Genomic DNA, 24,157 nt, shown 5'->3' with positions numbered 1-24,157 from the left:
ATAATGCCTGATGAGGTTGAAGAATGCATGGCCAGGGATCTGAGACCATTCCTCCGTACAGAATCTCTCCAGATCCTATAAATGATACCATGTATCCTAACAAAATGTCCAGGTCAGGTACTTTTCCATATGGCTAACTGTGTGTGTGTGTGTGTGTGTGTGTGTGTTTATCGCAAGAGTCTCTATTTTGGTTTCATCTGACCATAGAACCCGATCACATTTGAAGTTTCAGTAGTGTCAGGCAAACTGAACACGGCTAAATTTGTTTTTGGATGAGAGTCCAAGTATTTTTTTTCCTCTAAACTCTTCCTTGTGGTGAGTTTAGGTGACATCGGGTTGTAGTTTTGGAGACGCAGGTAATTTCTGTATTTCTCCAGCTGTGATCCTTGGAGATTTTTTGACCACTCAAGCCATCCTCTTCACAGTGCGTTGAGACAATATAGACATACGTCCTCTTCCATGTTAATTCATAACATTTCCAGTTGACTGGAACTTCTTAATTATTGCCCCCATGATGGAAATGGGCATTTTCAATGCTTTTGCCATTTTCTTATAGACACTTCCCATTTTGCGAAAAGCAGCAACCGTTTGCCGCACATCACAGCTATATTCCATGGTCTTACTCATTGGGATGACTAAGTGAATTTGGCCTATGTCACGGTTGAACAGTTTCCTGTTCCTAGTCACCCAGTTGTACTAAAAACGTAACATATACTTCAAATAAATTTTACTAGTATGACTTCATAGGGTGCCAATAATTGACACATTTATATTTAACATTATATTTAATGTTTTTTTTATAAACTTGTGTTGTGTTTGCAGTTGAGAGCAGAGTACTTTTGTGTAGTTTTTGAAGAAATCAAAGGATTAAACAATAGACAATTTTTGTTCATATTTACCAAGGGTGCCAATATTAGTGGATGGAACTGTATCTTGCCCCTATTCACAGCACCAGCAGGTATGCTTATTGCATTACATATATAGGAGGCACCGTGATTAGAGTAGGAGGCAGTGGGGTGACACAAAATGGTGACCCCCCCAAGCTTTGTTGAGCACCCTCAGACCCCTGTTTGTGTACTGTATGTATGGATCTGAACAGCTGTGTCTCAGAACTTGTTATTGGTAAAGTCTGGTGTTGCTTATGTGCAGTTATGGTGCAAATAGTGATAATTCTGCACACACATGAGCCAGTAATACAGTAAAAGCACCATGCACAATAATAAATACTTAATGAGCAGAAGACGCCAGCAGAAGGCCATCTTTAGAGGGTTAACTTGTGCCCTGCAGGACCGCCATTGCCCAACATTACTCCAGTGATCTGTAACGCTTAGAGCATATAATCAAATTTAGCAGAGCCGCTTTTAAATAAAGTACCTGGCCATCCCGACTGAGAATATTTCTTTTTTCCGCCACGGGCATCTGTTTGTGACTGCCTGTTCTAATGGTCCTGATAAGCCATTCTAGAACATTATGTCTCTGCTCCCTGCAATGGCGTTCCACTTACCACGCAGTCTGCCAAAGATAAAACGCCACAAAGACTTCTTGGAGGCATTAAACAAAGATTTTACTGTTACGTAATCAACATGTTTTTTGGCTGCCAAGCACTCTGCCCGGCTGCATCCTATCTGTGAAAAGGTAGATGGGCTTATAAAGGTAGAATAAAACCGGTAGCTTACCGGGGTCGGGACCTTTTCACATCTCCCGTTCCTCTCGAGGCTCTGGCGGTGTGTGATAATGGGTTTCTAAGTGTGTTTGCTGAATTGAATTCTTAAAAGTATCAGATTAGCCATTTTTATTCTCACCACCAGCGTTCAGCACACGTTCTTTTTGAAGAACGTAATCTAACCGATATATCTGGGCTGCAAATATAAGGTTTTAATGCACAGCTGCCTCTCCAGGTCTCACTTTCTGTAGAAGTAGCAGACCTGAAAAATGAAAGCTTTGTCTATTTCAGAATTTCAATTAAATCCACACAATTATGTAATTGTCAGAAAACTCCAATATGTGCAGTTTTAAAATTTCCAATGTTACGTATTCATAATAAAATATTTTAATATCCCTGTTTTGGACGCCAGACCTGATCGATTAACATCTCCTGCTTGTTGTCGTAACTAGGTGGAAATTGTTTGTGCCTTGATACATTCCTGTTTAGTTATAGTAATTTAGGTTGAAAAAATACCCAAGTTCGTCAAGTTCAACCCTTCTACCTATCCTTCCAGCTTTTGGGCCAAAAGATGGCAGAAAAACCCCTAATTAAGCTATATTTCACATTTAGAGGGCAAAAGACTCTTTTGATATTTCTTACTGGAAGCTCTAAAATTACAAACATTTCTTGTCCGAGATTTACATACATTCAAGGAAAAACATCCTTTATCCTTCTAGATATATCCAGATGTAATCGTCCTAATAATTAAAGGGACGGTGTTCCATGGAATGCAACCAACAACTAATATACATATTAAAGTACTTTGTAATTCCTTTATATGCATTAATCCAGTTACAAAATCAATTACCTTAATAGGAAGCTGCAGCTTCAGAGCTGCAGTATACCACCATGTTGATGGACTTGAACACTTTTTGTATGCTAGTGTAGGGTGGAGTGTTAAACCCCCTCAGTACACTTCCATAAGCCAGTGCTGAAGCTGCCCAGTGGGAGGGGGGGTGAATTACCCTTTGGCAGGCAGATATGTGGGGTCGAGACGGGGGTAAGAGGCACATGTGTATGGATGGGTTTTTTAGAATCCCTCCATGCATTTGTAATATATATATTGTAAAGGGGCCCTGCATGTTCTGTATTGAATTGCATATAATGACTGGATAACTTAACATTTTTACGCACATTTATTATAAATTCATCCTTGACGCAAAGTTTTTTTTCCTGTCTGCAGGCTTTGTTGGCGTCCGAACCAAAAAACAGTAAAGCAGGTCTGCTGAAAATGACTATGAAGGAATTAATACACCTGGCATTGCCTGCAAGCGATCCATCTGGAAACACCAGCACAATCCCACAGGTGACACCGCACAAGCTAGTACTGTGATGTCATAACAACAGGATGTTACACAAACATTACAAAAGACTTACGCAATCATCAGGCTTTACTGAGCCAGATACAATGGAAAAAGTAACCCTAGTGGTACCTGGCTGGCAGACTGTCCGGTCATCACTGGTCAAAAGGGGCTGGGCGCGGGGCTCGATGTCTGCAAAAACAGTTGAACAAAGACAACATGGTCAAAATTAAAGCTTCAGAGTTGAAATATCATTAATAATCCATACCCTTTGTGGACATTTTATACCCTCTTTGATCTGGGGGACCTGAGGATTCTGTTTGAAAGAGTACTTACCTGTCACGTAATCTTTGATGTTCTATGGAGGCATTCTCTGTGATTCTATTTATCTTTATCTGCTCAGTACTTTAGCTTCGAATATTCTCTTTGCTTTTACAATAGCTGCCGCCACCACCAACAGGACTCTTAGATCTCTTTCACGTATGGTTGTTTGAAGTACAGTTGCCAGTGAAACCTGTAATACTAGTAAACATTTTCTCCTGGAAATGGAGTGCACCGACCACTCTTGGTCCAGCCGGCCCGTTGCCTCCTTGTAACCTGTAAAGGCAAGCAAGATATTATTTTGCCTTAATGCTTTTACAATAAGTTGGTCAGCAGACTCCATTTTTTTTTTTCTTGGGATCTTCCGTGAGTGAGAAATTGTGATTTTACTTATCAAAATGATTTCAGTTTGAGGCTTTATAGTAATTTGACCGCTTTGTTTGTTGTCTCTTGCTGACACTACATAGTAAACTAGTGATCCCAACATACATCCCACTGTTCCAAACAGTCTAGACTAAAGAAAATGTTCCTTTTGCCATTTTCAAGTATTGTGTAATACATCTTCGATGGCCCCTTGTGTATTCCTTGGAATAAACATCTCCCAAGTGAAACAGTTACTCACCACAGAGTAGGAGTTGCAGATAAGTTCACAAGAGGTAAAATATTTCAAATCCTTGACGATATGTTATGAAGCAATGAACTTCTTCTGCTTGAGAGGCTCAGTTAGCTCTGCTTAATCTGTAATTAGTGAGAGTTCTAATTGCATCTCATCAGGTTATCTTTGCGCCGGCTGCCAGAGAGGAGGATCCAGATCCCCTGCAGCGCTGTGGGGGATTCTCCTCTCTGGCAGCCGGTGACACTCAGACAACCACTGCTGCCGCTAGCTGGTACTTCCGTGGCTTTTATGGTGGAGCACCGGAAGGTCAGGTAACACCAGCGCTCCGTCATAGGAGCCCCAGCAGAAGTGCCGGCAGCAGGGATAAATAAAAAAATTAAAAAACACCTGCCTGGCGCCTGGAACTGCATGTCCCGGGCGTCGGGCGATACGAATTGTGCATTCCTGCGCTAAACCCCAATTATAGGCTGCATATGTGGACTATAATCGGGCCAATACGGTATATCCACCTATTGCGGTTGACGTGCAATGGGAATAAGTATTTGTTCCATGTATAAATCCTCTCTTCCTTATAATCAATTTAACTTAATTTGCAGTGGAACAGTTCCATGTCTGCGAGGAGCATGTGTTCCGTCTAAATATTTTATATGTGGCGGTTCTTTTATTGTCCTAGGGTGGTCTGCAAATGAAAAGTGTAATATACAAGAATGGCTTAATTGAAATAAAGCGTTGTATCTCCTGCCTGTTAGGAAGACATTATTTGTCTAGCATTCTTATTCCGTTAATCATTTCATTTTGACACAAATGATGGAAAGCAGCTGCGAAGATTAATTATTACATAACAGTGAATTAGGAACCCAGCTGCGGCGGCATCTCGAGAGAAGCGCGTTCTCGTGTGCCATTATATGTTACACGCAATGCTTGTGTCGTTTCGAAACAACGTTTCCTGTAAAGTAAATGCGTAGCGCACACAACCATATCTACCTTTTCACTAATGGTTTCAATAACATTTTCTGCTTTGTTAGAACGCTTCTTGATGATGTTTAAAATGCGATAGGGAATACGGCCAATAGAATATCAGAAAAATGACCGTTTATGTGAATGGAGTGCGCGGTGAGAAATCGGAAGGATCAGACAATGTAATATTTTTAAAGAAATCATTTTTCAATTATAGGGATATTATGGGGTAAGAAGTAGAATGACAGCAGGCAATCGGACTGAATAGAAAAATAACCCAGTGAAATAAAAATAGCGTTAGTGATGGAAAATAGAAAATTCACTAATTGTCAATTTACTTTTCAGGTTCACGCGTTAAATATCTTAAGAGCCCTATTCCGTGACACACGTTTGGGTGAAAATATTATTCCGTACGTCGGCGAGGGGACCCGGGCTGCTATTCTTGGCTTCACTTCACCCGTCTGGGCAGTAAGTAAAACCTAATTCACGGTCCACATTCTGAAACAGTTGCTGGTGATGGGGTCCTCTTGACGTTTCGACCGGTGTTCATGACCTTCATGTAAGGGGAAATAGCACCCTGCAGAGCGTGTATCTTGTTAGTGGGGGGGTATTTTTGTATTTTGTGTTCCTGTGCCGGTTATAATGCTGCATTCATGAAATTACGCAGTTTTATGAAGTTATAGGAAAATATTTTGTAGACGTTTTAATGGACTGCCCATAGGGCATACAGGGCAACTGTCACTTGGGCTACTGCAGCTGGGGCTGGTTTCCTGGTGCAGACGGCACATAATCCTTATTTTGTATTTATTTTTTGGCTGCTGTGCTTTAAATCCAAGGACCTAGTTTTATCTTGGTTATATCAAACAGCTAAACCCAAGACAAAATAAACACAACTGGGAATAAAGCACCCATTGCAGAAATAAAAATATTTAATATATTTCATATAAAGGTAATTTCACAGTTTAGCTGTTTGCAGACTGACTGCGTTTCCCATGATGCGGAGGTTAAATCTCCTTCCCACAAATTATATTGTACTGAATTTTTTTTTACAGAAATGAATCTGGCGTGCTTGTTTCTGTCCTTCAGAGTACATTGTGTTTGTGTTTTTATATTAATATGTTCTCTACTTTCTCAGTGTCCTCCACGTTATCAGGGCAGTTTAAAATCTTAAACTTTTCCCTGATGATGATCTCATTATCACTATTTTTTTTAGCCTGAAATATTAACACTAGAAAATAAAATTGTGCTAAGACAATAAGTGGGAAGATTTGTATTATTTACAGTATATACATTAGTTATGGCCCCAAAAAAGGCCTACTTTGCTTTCTAATCGCAGGACTGGACTGGCGATGATGAGGCATTCCTGGCACTTTAAGGCCAGCAGCCGCCTAATGGCGTAAGCGTGTGTGATGGCTGGATATGTGATCTTATGCTCACTAACGTGCCGGATGGTCAGTGCGATCGTGGTCATACGTCCCTCTCTAGAGGAGGCAGTCTGTTGGGACTCAAGTCCCTCTGCACCTTCTTCCTCCCCTGATGTCCCTCTGTACTGGAAGCTCAGATTTTTGCTGGGTGTATCAGTGTTCTACAGCCCTAAAATATATTAAAACAGCCCAAAAATGTAAACATTCTGAATGCAAACATTCTGTAATGATTTCTGTAATTATGTATATATAGCTATGACAGTGTATTAAGTATCTGCATTGTATTAAACAATGGCCTGTTCTGCTTGATCCCTAAAATATCATGAGCCACCGTAAGCAGGGAGTTAAGGAGTACACGCCGCACCCGACGGGTTCCTCCGCTAGGAACGTGCGCCGGCCTATTGCAAATAACCTCGTTCTGCAGGTACACAGGGAGCGGTAAATGATTGACCTGCATTCACGCTTTAACATCTGTTGTACATAAAGTCTTCATGCTTCGGAGACCATAAGCTGTAAGTTATTGCTTTTTCCACTGTCACGTCTTTGAACGGCTTACACTTGGTGCCGTGGTACCCTATGAACCTATTTCCAGCGTTCTTTAGTGCCAAGAGGAGCATTTGACAGTCCAGTACCCAAAATTCATTTTTCTTTTTTTCTTTTCTTTTTTATCGTAACACTCCCATGCCTTCCCTGTATCAGAGACTATATATATATCTATCTATCTATATATATATCTATCTAGCTATATATATATATATATATTAAAATGTGATGAGGATTTGAGATTAAAATAAAGGCTGGACTGCCAAATGTTTCCATTTTAGCGGCGAGGATGTGGCAGCTTGTGGTGCAAATCCACTGATGTTTGATGAAGCCCTGGGTGATAATAAAGTCTTGCCCCTGATGGCTGCTGTTTGACTGGTCTGCTTATAAACCCGTTTAACTTGACCTAAGTACCTGAATAGGGAAGCCTGTGTATTGAGAACTTATCCTGGGGCTGCAGTTGGTTTCCGGGGATGTTTCGCGGGCGAGTATTACCCGGGTACAGATGTCTTTGTTAGAGGACTCTTCTTTGAAGACATCGGCCCACCTTATCTATACAGTATGTCTAGGCTTATTTTCTCGGTAATTTCCAAAGCCATATCTGGAAAAAAGTACAACGTTTTATGATGAAGTTTACATACAGTGTGCAAATATTTTACATGGTTAAAAACATCAGGTGCTGAAGTTATTAATCAAAGAAGCGTGTAAAGCTTTTGTGTGCATTCATCAGAAACGGTGAGGGACGGATCTCCTCCAGCTCCCCACCACCAGTGAATGTGGACTCTACACGTCGCCCATAAAGATGGATGGAGTGTGTGACACAGGAACCTCTACAATGTTACCACTTATTATATCATTTCTCTGAGCAGATTGAATACCAATAACATTACAATACTTTTATATACAGCATGTCGGCAGATTCTGTTATAATAGGGAAACAATAAACATTAACTATAACGTTTAAATTGACCATATACAAGATTTGCAATAAGAGTAACCCATAGATTGTAAACTTACAAGAACAGGCCATCTTCTTCTTCTCTATGAGGGCTTTAAAACTATATGAAACTAAATTATTCAACTTGTAATAGCCAACCTGGAGCTTTCTGGTTTTCAGATCCAGCCAAGCTGTATCCGTATCATAAAAGCAGGACCTGTAGTGGTTTAAAATTACTGTGCCTATCGCTCTCTGCCGACCATGTGTGAGTGCTTGCAGAGCGTTGTGTCTCTCCAGGGTATGATGAGCTCTGGGTACTAAGTATTACATATTATCAAAATCAAGACATCCGCCACATAAATGATTCCATTATCCGCATTAATGCGCAATAATTTATGAAGCCTCCCAAACGGTCAATAAAATACAGTAAATATGTTGTTTTAAAAAAGTCTTTGTGCTTATTTTGAACATTCATGATATAAAAAAAAAAACTATAACATCTTAACCGTTAACCTTTTTGCATCAATAAAATGTAACAGGAGAAGACCTTAACTAAATGTACAGCACGCCCCCCCCCCCAAATCAAAGCCCTTTGTGGGCATTAGAAGGGTTAATCGAGCTGTCGGGATTTATGAATATGATTGCAAAATCCAGTGACTAAATTGGACACAAACAGAGCAATGTGTGGGAAATGAGAGTTGAAAAGCTGCCGCCTCGGCAGAATGAAGGCAGATAGGCATCGTACGCTGATTGCCGGCGTGCAGGGTTAGAACGCGTCTTTGTGCTCGGTACACAAAGTGTCAGTTTGGTTCAGTTCTTCTGCTGATTAAAAGGCCGTTCGGTTTGAACGAAGCCTGAATGTCCAGATACAAGCCACTCAAGGACAGGGACTGCACAACAGCAATTAAAAATAGCCGGAGTTTTTACTGTGTGTGGGAGACGCAAATAGAGTGTAGCTTTTTACGTGTTTATATGAAAATGTGCAAATAATGGAAATGCCAGCTTGCTTGCTTTTTCCTTTATTTCACTCAGAAGTTCATGCGTTCTCAGCGTTTCTGTGTCCTTTTATGTGAGTTTTGCAGGGTTAGATAAATTCTGTATACATCACCCTTTAGATTTGGATAATAAGGGTTTCCCACCAGTTATGTTCCTAGTGTAGAAGTAAATAAATGTATGTACTTTGGCATATTTGGTCTTGACTTGCAGCCCCTCTGGTGGATAACTAGGGGCAGATTGCTGCGTTGGCCAGTCAGGCTCCCTGGTCCGCCACTTCTCTATGGGTCAGTTGGGGAAATGGGCAACCTCGCTTGTAAATGGCCCATATACACTATATACCCTGTGCCAAGCTGCCGCAGCCGCCATAGTAACGTTAATCCATGCCGTTCGTATTTGAAGCGCTGCGTCCATCACTGGTACAAACGTACTGGTAATCTTGTATCCACGCTGTTCTTAGGCGGTTATGGTGAAAATGGAAAGAGAAACATTTAACCAACAATTTACACGGGCCGACCATAGGGAGTTTCTCTTGAAGGAAGAACCTGTTGACCTTGCATAATGTGGATTTTTTGAAGGACCAGCTCAGACCCCTACATATCCCTACATATTTATCCTTCATAATTTTAGTTTATGTAGCTAATCATTTGCAGATCATGTTTTAGTTAATACGCTCCTATTCTGTGCTGTGGTGTTCTATGTTTGTTTCACTTGTTTAGGCTCGTTCTCCTCCACATCTCACAGGTCCCTGTTCAGTATATTCCAAGGGAATATCACCCATACCTGACATAAGAAAACCCATAGTTATATGATCAATGCTGTTCATGACTTCTAAGCAGGGCCCACCCGTGTTTAATGTATGTTCATCAATGTATTGATAACATGGGAGATTGCACGGTTCAGCTTTCCACGCAATAAATCTCACTGGTTTCTGTGACATTTCTGCACTGCTTCCCCGCCAGCACTCATACCTGTGCTCTTTATCCGTTTTCCATGAACGTTTTCATTTAATTTCTAGCTGTCTCACCAGTGATTCATTTCCTTCATGCGCAACATGTCTGTAGCCTGAAGCCTTAAAAAAAAAAGTCATTTTTCAACCCAACCTCAACTCGTAACTACCGTACAATCTCCATTTGCCTTCAACTAATGCCAGGCCTGTGGCCACATGTAACATATTCTTTCATTTCAGCGAGTACTAATGTGAAAAAACTAAATGTGTTTTACATGAAAGCCCACACATTGAGCTTCAACGGATGTGTTTCTTTTAAAGCCTAGCACTCAAGAGATGGTGGCAGGACGGTGAGAACAAAGTCCCGCCTTAAGACGCACAGCTAGAAACATTAACTGGTTGCGTTAAATTTGGTGGTAGAAATGGGATACTTGCAAATTCTAGCACTCAAGATAAGAGATCTGTGTATCAGCCGAGAGAGATGGTGGCAGGACGGTGGGAACAAAGTCCCACTTATAAGACGCACGGCTAGAAACATTAACTGGTTGCGTTAAGGTTGGTGGCAGCGATGGGATTCTTGCAAATTATTCCCATTCCACGCCGAAAGTATTGCATTTTGCCGCGTCAAACATTTTCACCGCACCGATTACTTCTAGGTAGAAAGGCATAATATTTTGAATCTATGTCTCCATGTAACCTTCCCTTTTCTTTGTGGGCTAGGTTCAGAAAAGAAAATAATGTAGGCATCTGAAAGTTGTTTACTTTATTATTTTTTAACTTGTCTTGTATTTACATTAGGTGAGAAATTCCTCCACGCTCCTCTTCAGCACGCTGATTACAAGAATATTTGGAGTCAAAAGAGGAAAAGATGAACGTTCCAAAAAAAATAGGTAAGCACCACTTGAAACGAATGGCACTTGTGAAAAACAATATGTGAGCCAACACCTTGCTGGGAACGTTTCTTGCTTTCAGAGGTTTATCTGCTGCCTGAAGTTGCATTAAAAAAAAAATGAATAGGAATAGGAATAGTTGCCTTTGTCAGACTTTAAAACCTTTGACTAAGAAATTCTATTCCTTAAATTTCTCCACCCACGTCTTAATTAAGGGAGCATGGACACTTTTGGAATTTCCGGGGGTATTTAGATGATGCTGTCCTTTGCTTGTAATGTTCCCTCGCTGCCCATATGTTCTATTAAAATGAAATTGTAGTCCACAATTATCTGGTCTGCAAACCATTTTTATTTTTCACGTTACCCATAAAAGTGTTTTTCTTATTCTCGATGTAGAATTTCTTTCCCTTTGAAATTTAAACAGGAAAAGAAAGTGTTTTAAAAGTAAGAAAGTGCCCTTGTTATAAGGCTTGAAGTTCGTGCTGTGAAATTCTGTAAGCGGAATGAATGGTGCCATTCTGGACACTTGAGAGCTATTCAAACAGCGGCAAAACCTCAAATTCAAACACTACAAAACGTTATGTTCTTTTTGTTTTCGGTTCGCTCCTTTGAAATTCCGGTGGGAAACGGCAGCATAAGAACGACTGGGAAAATGTTTCACGATCACTTGTAGAAGGCTCCTAGCATTGTCTCGTTGCGCTCGTAACGCAACGATTTGTTCATTGGGGTGTGCAGTAAGGGCAAGCTTAGGTCGCAAAGTTCATAGCTTTATTTTGTGTATTTGTAGTGTGGAGATGGATACGCGTTTTCTGTGAATGACGTTCATATAAATAATTTTGTGATAATTAGGTATAAATATATATTAACTTGATCAGACAAATCCCAAAGAGAAGTTATCCATTTTGACATATTTAAACAGAGACAAAGGTCTTACTTGCTGGACCTCGCAATCTATAAGCCAAGCATAATACAGATTTATTAAAACAGTAATGTTATGAATCATCAGACTTAAAAATCCTGCTCTAAAACCTGCTCTGAAAAGTTTGTTTTGAAGCGATAATTGAACAGCATCTTCGATGAATACATTTTTATCGACATATGAGTCGCTGTAGCGTCAGCAGGTGATACGGTAGAGGAGACGTCCTGGGTTTTGGTAAGACAGGCAGTTTGCGAGAGAATGTCATCTATGTATATGTTCAGGAGAAGCTACTTATGCATTCCAAGTCTAGAATGTTAGGCAACTTTATATGTAAGCAAACTTTAATATTTCAAATTCCCGATCTAGTTTGCAGGCAGGTCAGTTTATCGCTGTGTGGACGCTATTGCCACATTGTTACTGTTCAGACGGTCCAACCATTTTGAGTTTTTTTCCAAAATTCCTCTTGTTCGAGTTCTCTGGACAACTACATTGACTTTTTACCTTGACAACTTAGTCATTAATGTAACTAGTCTTGCTCTGTCTGTGGCTCAGACTCCGACCTCTGGTTATGTCCTTCATGTTAGAGAGTGTTATGGCAGAATATCTGTTGCCATTAAGGAGGTTGGAGATCAAGCTTAGTTTAGGCAGGTCTAAGCTAGTTCTAATGTAATGCGTGCTTGCATGCATGTAAAATTTTGGTGTCACTTAGAAATGTACTTTTAATGACTATTGTAGCTGGAAACAGCTGATTTGTAATGGAATATTCTTATAGGAGTACAGAGGCTCTTTATCACTCCCATCACTCCAATGGCACGTTGTGTTAGCTTAAAAGGCCATATTCTATGTTACACATGGATTCGGAGATTGGTTATCTTCCAGTCACATTATTTTGCATAAAGATGGATTCCTCTGATTTCTATTTTCACTTACCCATGAAAGCTTCTGTCGTTTATACCTGGATGGCCCGCTGCTACACGAGTCTTGTCATAAAAATAAAAATATAAAAAAGGATGAGTGAAATTTTATCACTGTGAATAAAACTGTTAAAATTAAAGATAACAAAGTCCCATTGAATGTGAGACCAGAAATGTTCCCTGTGTGTCTGGCAGGTGAATCATTTCCAGTGCCGTTTTATGGCAATTATGATTTACCCTTTAATGCATCCTAGGTGTACATCCTTGCGAGAGCGGTCACTGGGATTAGAGTGTGCTGGCCTCTAGGGCAATTAAACGTTCTTCTACTTTAATCCCTCTAATCACCTGTCTTCTCCCATCATCATCTCCTCCTAATCACGCCTTCAAGACTCCTCCAATATTGTACCCATTATAAAGAACCCATCCCGCTCTCATTAACGTTAAGATCTTCAAACAGTCCTCCGCTGATTTCTATGCTGAACTATCCATGTAACCCCATTTTAACCTCACCTCCCACTGGGAACGATGTTACTATCAGCCAGGAATACAAATTGTCAAAATTAGACCCATTGTGTATTTGACCCCGCTCGTTTTGTCTTCTCCCTGTCCTGCCTATTCCTTAATCCCTCTAGGTTATGATCTTTTATGGGTTTGGCAATTCCCCTTCATGTGTCTGTTCTGTATTATCAGCCTGTGCTCATTTCTTATCTGTGTTATCTTTATATTGTAGCTTTTGTTTTTTTACGTCATTGTTTGTTTAGTTTTTTCATGTACACCCCTGCAAAGTATGTTGGCAGGATAGATAAGCATGTTTGCTAATAAGATTCCTTTGGCTGGACGAGAAGTGGATTTTTTTTCTGGGGATGTATTACCAACTTCAGTCTTCAACTTTCTTTCCAGGCTCTGAGGATTTTTTTTTTTAGCAGCAAATGTCCTATTTATCAAGGCAAAAAAAACCCCAATGCTTTGAGAAAAGTTTGGTTCATGTTAAGATATCGGTTTCATATGACCCATTGGGTTCATGGCAACATACCGCAGTTTTTTCCCCTTCCGTTTGTATGTTAGGTAGGTCATGAACCATGGCTGCAGCCACCTGCTTGATACCATCATGGATCATACCAAGTTTGTAGAAGAGAATCGTTCAATGAAGTTGAAAAACCTAGAAGGCTTTAACAATTGTTAAAGTTGCCAAGGGGATATCAACAAATCATAACATGGCAATTACATGTGTCCTCGGCCTCCTCGCTGCTCAAACATCGTTAAAAGTAATTGGAGTTTGAGAATGGACGGTAGGGTTGAGTGTAATATTTATATATAGCCACCTAGACAAACTGTGCAGAGTAATTAGAGAGCCCAATGAAGGAACATATTGCAGTTGGAAACCTTTCTGTACATAAAAGAAACATTTTAAACAAGGTAAATACATCGACCAGGGCTGGTGAAGAGCAGTTATACGTTATCTACTATGTAATTAGTACGATCCTTCAGGAGGTCTTTCATTATCATTAAATTGGTGGAAGGGGATAAGTGATCTGCAGAATGATGTTTGCTTATTGTTCTGCTTTGTTTATCCAAAGTGTCAACAGGATTGTCAGGGCTTTGTCAAGAAAGACTAAGAGATCTTCATATCTCAGGCCTGGAGGTGAGAAGAGTGTGGTAGAAACATTTAACAAAGTAAGGGAAGCCTGTTTCAGAGGAGGAGAAATGTTAGAACAAGAGGTCATAATATAAAACGAGAGAGTCGTAGGAAGAGGGTTTTTTACTTTACTGAGAGAAGGAGGAAGATAAATGGGACAGGCTCCCAGAAGAAGTGGTAGAGGTTGATATAGTGAAGGAGTTTAAAGAAGTATGGGATTGACATATGGATATCCTGAATCCAAGACCAAGGACTGCTTAAGAGCCGAGTATTTAAGCAGGGAAATGGGCAGACTAGATGGGCGAAAGGTTCTTATCTGCCGTCAGATTCTGTGTTTCTGTACGTGTGACGGTTACAGTGATGCGTGTGACGGTTGCAGTGATGCGTGTGACGGTTGCAGTGATGCGTGTGACGGTTACAGTGATGCGTGTGACGGTTACAGTGATGCGTGTGACGGTTACAGTGATGCGTGTGACGGTTACAGTGATGCGTGTGACGGTTGTGTGACGGTTACAGTGATGCGTGTGACGGTTACAGTGTTACGCAGCTAGTGTTAGGTCGCACGTCACGTGGGCCCTGTCTGTAAAACGCTGGAATTTCCCTACCGCCACCTGAGTTTGTGTAATGTTTAAGCTGGAGATGATCTTGCTCTGTTGTTACAGCTCTGCGGGATGCATCGGTGCGTCATAAATAATAATAGAAAGGGTTTGTTTAACCCTTCACGTCCCGGTGTGTTTAGCAGCAGTTCATTTCTTCTCGCCACACTGCATTACTGATGGACTAGGTTATGTTCTCGACCGCTTTCTTAAACTTCTGCTTTGTACCTTTTGGTCGTGCCCCTGATGTTTACCTTCATTCCAAACATTGCTAAAAAAAAAAAAAAAAGCATCCGCCTCAGCGACTGAATGTAGGAAGCCAGGAATGGGAGCTCTGTGAGCATCAACCTCTGTGAGAAAAAGACTTCATGAATGATTTCACCCCGACTGCAAGACTCCATAAATAACGGTCAGACCTCCGCAACACATTGAAATGAAGCGAGGCCCAGACATTGTTGTATTCCAGTAGTTCCTCTACCATTTAGATCATCAGCCCTTTTTTCTTCATCTATTTTATTCATCTACTCCACTTATTGTAACTATTTTCTAGTAAGTGTAATTGTTGAGAGATTTGGATGAAAGGTCTGTGTTACCCCAATGAGGCTGACAAACTGTAAGAATTCCCTTTGGTTATATATTACGCTGGATTCTTCAGTCAAGCTGATACCTTTTATTGGGCCAGCATAGAAGAAAGATGAAAAGTTAACCAAGTTTTCAGGACCCCGGAGGTCTCTTCTTCAAAATGTCAGAATATGTACACTGATACTGAGTAGGTCTCACTGAACGGAAACCTTAGTAAAGACTATTCCAGGTGTGAGCTCCCTTTTTCTGTCTCTGTTTCTGTGGAATTGGGAAATGACTATTAATGACTATTCAAACTCCAAAACTCGGCAAAAACTTCTTTTAGTGTTACAAATATTTTTGTTCTCGGTGGCTTTTTTTTTTTTTTATGATGAAACTTTGTGAGATGCCTTGGAGGAAAGAAATACATACATCTGGCTTCTTAAGATTTAACCCTTTTAACGCCAGACCAGTGTTCACCTCTTGGCATTTACTCTCTTTACTGATGAAGGTTATTTTTTTTTTAAGCTTACTCCCGCACTCGGGTAAGCACAGGATGCTGGTTAAAGATTAGGCTTGGAAGTTTATTCATAAATCTTCTGCATCCTTTACTAATGGAGGAACATTCCAGAGACTATTTCTGTCTGTTACTCCTTAATCTATTACTCTATGGCTCGTAAACAGTCTTTGCTACCGGGAAAACCATGATGATGATGATGATGTGAACCTTTGTAGAGGCTGAAGAGGCTTCTCACGGACTGTACTGTATGACTGGGCGGTCTACAGATTTGGGTCTATTCACTAAAGGGAAGTGACTGGAGAGTTATGTTTTATCTCTGTCATTTGCCCATACATTATAAAGCTTGGCTCCTATACAATGTAGCGATAAATGAGTGACATTTCTGCAAAGTCTCCTTACACGTTGAATTATACATTATACAGGGTCACCTCAGCCCTTCTTGCAGACAAAACTTGGTAGTATTGGCCCTTCCTAATGTATAATAGTGAGAGAACTAAAACCACAACTCTCCCTTTAGTGAATAAACCCTATGCTTTGATACTGGAGTTGCCACAGACCACATGAAAAGGTCTGGGTTTTTTTTTTCTTTTGGATACCAGGTTCTTACTGGTTTCATTTCATTTATTAATTGTCAGCTTTTGCGTATATAACCTAGTAGATTGTCTGTCTGGGACTGGTAAGGGATGTGAGATTAGTATTGCAAGTGGTTAGTTTTTGCTGTATTGACAAATTCGCTCAACTGAATTGAAACAGAATTGATTTTTCTCATTTTTTAGGAAGAATATATAAATTACCGATCAAAGCTTTAGGGTTATTTAGAGATTTCCTTGTGCTAGGAAGAAAAGCAGATTGCATCCATTAAGATTACATGAAATCGATCGGAAATACAGTGAAATAGTCATTTACAGTTAATACTGTGAATGACTATAGTAGCTGATTTTTAATGGAATATCTATCATACCAGAAGCATAAATATTGGGAATTCCGTCACAGTATGTGGCCATACATTTATTAGACTGGTGCTAGATCAAAGTACATGGAGCTGAATCAGTGGGACGACGCTGCTGTTTAACCCATTGCGATCTCCTGCAATTTAAAATCCTCTTTAGTATTGCACATACTTTTCTTCTTTGATGTCCTTAAAATGCAGTTTGCAAGATAAGTCTTTTTTCTCCCTGTATGAAAGCTGCTACATTTTGGTTCATTCAAATAATCTGAAATGTCTTTTTGTCGTGAGGGTGCAACTTATCTTTTAAGAATTGGTCTTATGTGCCTCAATATGTTCCCAATAGAAGTGATAGCCGTATGGGTATGTAAATGAGTAGGGAAGGGTCAACACACACACATACACACACACCACATTGTGTGCACTCCATAAATTAGCATCCCTTAAACACAGATTTCCTCCTAATAATCTGCACCCTGGGAAACAGCAGCCCCATCAGGAAAACCCTGCATTAAAAATACCTTCAAACACATTGATCCATTGTCTCTAGATGGTAAGCTTTGCCTCATGTATCGATTTGGCTTAGTCTGTCAATTTTAGTTTTATCATACTGTAAATTGCAAGCACAATATAAATAAAAAATAGGCAATACTTATAAACTACAGGTTTGTTTGCTGATAATGGCCTTTCAAGTGCTATAGTGGCGCTGGCCACCAGATGGCAGCGTACATCCATCGTTTTGGCATGTGCTTGTATTCTGCTGGGAAGTACGGTATGTGCAGGGGATGGGAGGTCATCATCATCATACCTCAAACATTGTGATAGGTTTCCCCTTGTTTCCAAAGCAGTCTGATAATTATGTGTTTCCCCTCTGCAGTTGCCATATTGTACCATTGTGTGCGATTTACGAGCCACCCTTGTTAAACGGATGCAAAGTGTTTGTTGGGTAGATGACTGTAGCATAATATTTTTCTTCTCAAATTTGTATTTATCGATGGCGCTTGTAATACACTGTAAACTAATGTCCAAAGTTGCTTTCAACAGCTTATCAAGCAGGTTCCTTTAATTAAAGTCTGTAGCGTAAGGTTAGTATCCGGCGACACAAGCAGTTGTCTGGGGTGTCGGAACCAGAGAGCAGGGAACTGGCTACTACCCCATAAACGTCCCCAGTGTGCCGACATAGAGCTGGCGGTGCAGTGGAAGCCTCTTCATTACATTGGGTTGGGGGTTGGGTAGGCCTACATATGCATTCTAAGGTTTGGGTGAGAATGATGCAATCTTCCTGGGGTGTTATTTGGTATAGGACCCGTCCTACATAAGGGGGCTTTTACATAAATGCAGGAACCTGTAGGTGAAGCACAGTAAAACCATCCATCTCCATAGTGTTGCTATGTTGGGAATGGGATTGGGTATCTAGCGTTTAAACCGGGGGGCTGCATCTGCCCTTTTAGAATGATAGACCACTTATTTGTCATTGTGCAGCATCGAACAAGAGGGTTATTGGATACCTGCAGACAAGCCGTTTAATCCTTTTCATGCCGAACATGGAATCACAGCATTGTCTACCTTAAAGGGTAAAAATTTGTGTATGTGCCCTATGGCCCTCATAGTACACAGTGAAATACTTTCGCAATCTGATTTTATAAGGAGGACATATCTAGTGGTGAGAATTATGCCGATTCAGCGTATTTTTGACTGTGCGTGTTGAGCAATGTTGAGTAAATTCCGCATTTTAAAAATACTTCATCCAGCAAACATGCATACGTTGGCAATGTGGTATTGTGATGTTGCCGTGTGTGATATGTCTTGGTTAGTGTTGTGTAAAAGTAAACTCTGTGTTAATGTGGCAGAATTTGACGGCAGATAAGGACCATGCGGCCCGTCTAGACTGCCCGTTTTCCTGATGTAGCAGAAGCCTGCGCATAGTGAGCTTTCATGAGTGAACTCCCCGTTATTGTAGGCTTGTGACCATTGATCCCCAAAGGGGATTCGTGATCACGGACCTCCCCACCAGTCAGCCCATTCCCTGCCCCGGCGGTAGGCTGTGACTGGTTATGTTCATGCTGGTACTGATCCTAGTGCTATTCTTTACTTTTTCCTCCTCTCTGCCTCATCGCTTGCGCTGGCCATATTTCTGTACCTCCTTTACACGTCCTACTATTCAAGAAAAAACATTTTCTTGAAATAATTCTATAAATTAACCAGAATTGAGCTCATTCTTCCTTACTTTTGGTTTCACATGTCGTCTTCCATCATTATTTTCTGTAGCACAACCTCTGTCCCTCACCCCTCACGTTTTCTGTACCGTATGCATCACCTGAAGCTTGCTGGTCATGTTTTACCTTATCCTGTGTTTGCAATACTCCGATATAGCAGGGTGTATATAAATTATAATAATCGGCAGCACCATTCTACCAGTTCCCATCTGTAATGGTCCCATAATTCATGCAAAGAATGCATGAAATGACGTGCGTGAAGCATTCAGGTAAACCGAGAATGTACTGTCTTTGTTCATGAATGAGAGAGATCTGAGATGCGGAGAATCTAGAATATAACAGGCCTGATATTGAAGATGCTGCAGTACATACGGTGTTAAAATGGTTAGTAGTGCTAAATACTCAATTATTTAATTATTTTTTTAATCATGTAATATTTTGTTTCATTCATAACGTTTGCCGGGAACATTAAATTGTCATATGACACAAAAGCAGACTCTGATAGGTTGTTCTCATAGAAACTCGGTAGATAGGCTTCTGTCACATTTGCATTTGTATGTGAATTAACCCTTTAGCGGAAAGAATGAAACGATAGATGTGTTACGGATTATTTTTGCACCTTTTAATTTCCTGTTAAAACGAATTCCAGAAGAGGCGATACATCTAGTTAAGGATCTGTTGGTCGTATGAAATCCCGGGCCGGGTTCTCATCTCCTGATCTGTCTGCATGGATTATGTTTGCTTACTGCCCCATATAAATAGTACAGCGCTGTGTAAATTGTTGGCGCTTAATAAATAAAAGGTAATAATCGATTATAATGTGTTCAGAGCTACCCTGTTAATGTCCTTGCGACCTCTCTATAGGTTGTTTCCTAGCTGGGTCGTAGCATCGCACTATTTCTATCGCCTTGTGTCTTTCTGGTCTACATTTTTGAATTTAAAAAACACATTATTTGCTCTTCTGAAGTCTCCAAATAATGTAGAAAGGATTTTTATATTAGAATGATCAGCAATGAAATCTACGAAGCCATGGAATGCCCCGCCAACAGAACGACGCTTTTAAACGCTAGATGTTGTTTGGCAAAACTAATTAGATCCTAAGCTGAGTATTTCCAAACCTTTTTTCCCAAAGAGCTTAGCGTCCGGATGGCACAACCTGCAGAATATTATTTGCTGGCGCCTGTTCCCAGTGTTACTGGAATTCTAGATCTTCATTATGTGAAAGTAGACGCCGTATCGTTCACATGAGATCTTACAGGAGGCTTGGACGAGGCTGCTGGAGCATGCTCGATGTTCCTGCTCGCTGCGACGCTTGCTGTTGCCTTTTTCATAAACGCATGCTTGTGTATTTTTGGATAGCAAACAAAAAACTAGACATATAATTATTTTTCCACTTGAAATCATATGCGTCCTTATGGAACATACGTACATGAAAGCGCCAGCTGTTTGCTTCGCAGCATTCCGGCGACATTTTCTGGTGTCTGCGCATGGCTGCCATTGCGTTTCCCCCTTTTCGTGCCCGAGTGCTATATCCAGCAGGACCTTAGACATAGGCTCTTGCAAATCAGTAAAAGGGCTTACTGTATGTTTACAGAGCCTTAGATGTAACGTAAGAAAGTTTTGCTTTTAATGAGATGGTGGTAGAGGATAAGCGGAACAGCCTCCCATCAGAGGTGGTAGAGGCTAATACAGTAAGGGGGGTTAAACAAGCAACAACTCTAAATCTCTACGTCAGGAAAAACTGGATGGCCCCAATGTTTAAAAAGAAGCCGCAGTGCTGATTCTTTAAAGCTTGGTTTTAATATCCAGATTGTCCCTTAAACATGAATATATTTGAATTTGGGTGTTTTCCTCCAAATCTTGACAATCTGTTTGTTCTTTTTGTGTGCCCATTTTAAAGCAGGGAAGAGGCCAAACTAATCTAATGAAAACTTTTTTCAAGTGAAGAATTGCTTAATCCCTCCAACCTGATAACCCGGTCAGTGTCTTCCTTTCCGCTTCCTTTTAAATCCTGCCACCTTCCCCTTTGAATCTGCCGCCTTTATACAAAGGACGGTCCCGATACATATGCTCACCATGATCAGGCGTTAATACTTTAATCCTCTTCTTACTGGCTTTTGTCTCACCTGACCCTCCAAACTAAAAGCCATAATGACTTGTCCTGCCTGGCTGATCTGCCCATTCCTCTTTTCCTAAAGCAGATCAACGCCTTCTTCCACCAAAATTACTACCTTTAGGCTCCCTAATTCACTTTAAAACCTGGGATTAGCGTGCAAATCTTTTAAGAAAAGATACATCCTTTTCTTTAAATTTAGATTTTTAACCCCTTCTACAACCGAGAAATACCCTTCTTATTTAATTTTTTAAAACCTTTTTTTTATTTATATTTTTAACTTCTCCTGGCTTCCATCTTATACCAAATTAAAAACCTTACAATATACTCTATATCATTGGATATCACTAAATCGAAGGAATCATCCGTGTGACCATTTCCATTTCTTCATACGCCCTGAGACTAGATGATATGAAAAAGATAGAAGGCACATTTAAAGAAAACAATAAATAAATATATATATATATATAATTTTAGTATTTTTATTTAATGTTTTTATTTTTTGCTCGTCATCTTAAACATGGGCTTAAAATTCCATTGTCTTGGTGATCCAGATACCTTTATTCAAGTATGCGTTTGTAATCATACAATTCCCATAATTAGCCAGCCATAGCCACATGCGGATTTTACTATTTGTTATTATTGCGGCTATGGTAGCTCCAAAACAGCCCGACAGATGCGCTGCAAAAAGGGCTATTTTATCTTCAGCCTAGAAAAGTTGTTTTTTGATCAAATAATTGAAGGCGTATTCCACTCTTTAGTTTTGCTTGTGTTTGAGCTTTTCCTGCGAGAAAACAGGAATCCAAAGAGTTTAACCTGACTGCTGGAAGCCACTAATTGGCTTATCTGTAGAAAAATGTCAAGATAAAGTTAAAAACTAGATCACCTGGATTATGAGATTGAAGCAGTGAAGAGTCGCACTGCAGTGTAACATGCGCATGAAGGTACTGTTCTCAGCGTTGCTCCTCTCTGCTACACGAATTCATACCAAACTTCTTATATCTCTTTAAATATTCACATCGAAGATAAGAAAGTCTAATCTGCTAATGAAGAAGCTTCAAGGATTTCTACTATTTTCTGTATAGAAATTATTTGAGGTGTACAGATATAGAATAACCTAGAGAGAGAGAGCGCATCCATGGTCCAAAAAAAAGCTTGATTGTTCCAGTCCCCTACAGGACTTTCCTCAAGACTTGAATGGTCTTTTTTGCACCTTTAAGAAGTCCTGCGAGTGCTCTTACTCTTCTAAGTCTTCTCTAATTGCCGATAGTGGCTCTCACCATGGTGAGTCTAACAACCTTAGCAATGGCTGTGTAACCCTTTCCTGACTGATAGATGTCAATGACTTTGTTTCCCGTGATGTTTAGATTCAATAGATCTGGCAGTAAGTGTATCTGGCTGTATCTAGTAAAATTTAACCCAAATATTAATTAAATTTGGTTGATTTAGTAACTAAGGGCAATAGTGTGTGTATGTATATAGATATAGATAGATATTGGTATACACACAGCCTTATGCCTTGTGCGGCTCCATCTTATCTCCCCGTGTATAACTATTTCCTCTGTTAAGTTGCTGACTCTCGTTGATTGGTCTAAGGGTGGGTGACATCAGAGCAGCGGTTTGATTAGATCATAGGATAAGGATAGTTCTGCCATGGCGAGGTGAACTTCTTAGCTTTCTTGAGCTAAAATACTTTCCTAACTTTTAAACTAAATATCTCCAAAAGAGTTTCACTGATAAACAAGAACCTCACGATAAGGATACATTTAAGGTTTGTAGGTGGTACTTCCCCTTACCCAAATATCCTTATCTCCTATTCTTGCCACATGGAGGGTATAAGGCCTTCACTTTAACAAGACATACACAGAATATATATATATGTATGTATATACATATACATACACACACACACACACACACAAATAACAGATGAAATAAGTATCTTGTGATAATACCTTTTTTATTGGACTAACAAGCATGTTCCTGCGCGATTCAGCCATTTACCATATGGTGGGTCACCGTGTGGTTTAGGGCTATTTGGAGTGTTAGATCCCAGTGTATCTGTGCTGTGGTTGGGGGCAGTATACTGTGCACTGTGTATATGATAGCTCAAGCCACCCCTTTTATTGTTTTCATTATCCAGTCCCTTGAAACGCAGCCATAAACTGCAGAAATAATTTAAAACTGTATTTTTTTTTATTTTTCTCAAAGAGATTTTATTGCATTTTGTTAGGATTTACCAACACGCATCAATACCCAGCGATATCCTACTGACACTGCTTATCCCTCGCTAAAGACGGCAGGTACTTCAAAGGCAGCGTGAATAATCGCATTGTCACCGGGCCATCCAGCGCCGGTGCGGCTTCTTCTCAAGTTTTATGGAGGCTATAATCTCTTGATTAAGTTGGTGGGAGGGCGGAACAATAAAATGTGTCTGCATTTCATTTTCTTACCACGAAGCCACCGATAAGTTAGACGGCGCTGATACAGCCCGGGTCGGTGGATAAAATTGTACGGCATATGCCGGTGGTTTTTTTTTATTCCAACATATGCAGTGGTGCAGTACAACACGCAGGGAAGATACAAGTAATTACTGCCACTACTAAGTTACATTCCCTGCCTGTAGCAGAAACAATGATAGGGATTCTGCACAATGTTTCCCATGTATACATTAACCCTTTGCGTTCATCCTTCAAGTGCCACCCGACCAGAGCAGCCGTTTAATGCCAACGCATCTATTCTTAAAAGGAGAGTTTTAAAATGCAGCTTTTCATTAATACATCTAGTCTGTCAGGTTTCCTTATGTAAGGACTCAAAACTTAATCGGTCCTTGGTCTTGTCTTAGCTTCGTATCCCATACATGTTTTAATTCCGTTACTGTTATCAGTTTCTACCCCTTCTGCTGGGAGGCTGTTCTATACTTACCAACCACCTTGTCAGTAAAAAAAATTCCTTACATTGAAATCAGGCGGGTAGAGACTAAGATGTGGACTATGACCTCTTGCTCTAACATGAGGTCATAAATGTTAATGCAATTTATGAAGCTCTTTGTGGATTAACGGTCCTCTAGAAGCAAGGCACCCTGCCCAGTTGTAAATGG

General features: G+C 40.3%; 1 protein-coding gene across 1 annotated transcript in view; it reads left to right on the top strand.

Moving 5' to 3' along the window:
- Nucleotides 1–24,157, top strand: part of LOC149303139 (tRNA (32-2'-O)-methyltransferase regulator THADA-like) — a 165,792-nt gene that overhangs the window by 41,175 nt on the left and 100,460 nt on the right. Inside the window, exons 23-25 of the mRNA XM_089481345.1 lie at nucleotides 2,889–3,011; nucleotides 5,246–5,368; nucleotides 10,545–10,636. Of these exons, the coding sequence (XP_089337471.1) occupies nucleotides 2,889–3,011; nucleotides 5,246–5,368; nucleotides 10,545–10,636 (338 nt within the window). The remainder of the gene's footprint in view (nucleotides 1–2,888; nucleotides 3,012–5,245; nucleotides 5,369–10,544; nucleotides 10,637–24,157) is intronic.

This window comes from Sceloporus occidentalis, unplaced genomic scaffold (assembly GCF_023333645.1).
Source record: "Sceloporus occidentalis isolate IW3139 unplaced genomic scaffold, rSceOcc1.0.p SCAF_15, whole genome shotgun sequence".
NCBI lineage: Eukaryota > Metazoa > Chordata > Lepidosauria > Squamata > Phrynosomatidae > Sceloporus > Sceloporus occidentalis.
Note: the sequence above shows the minus strand (reverse complement) of the source record. Positions and strands in the feature narration are given on the sequence as shown.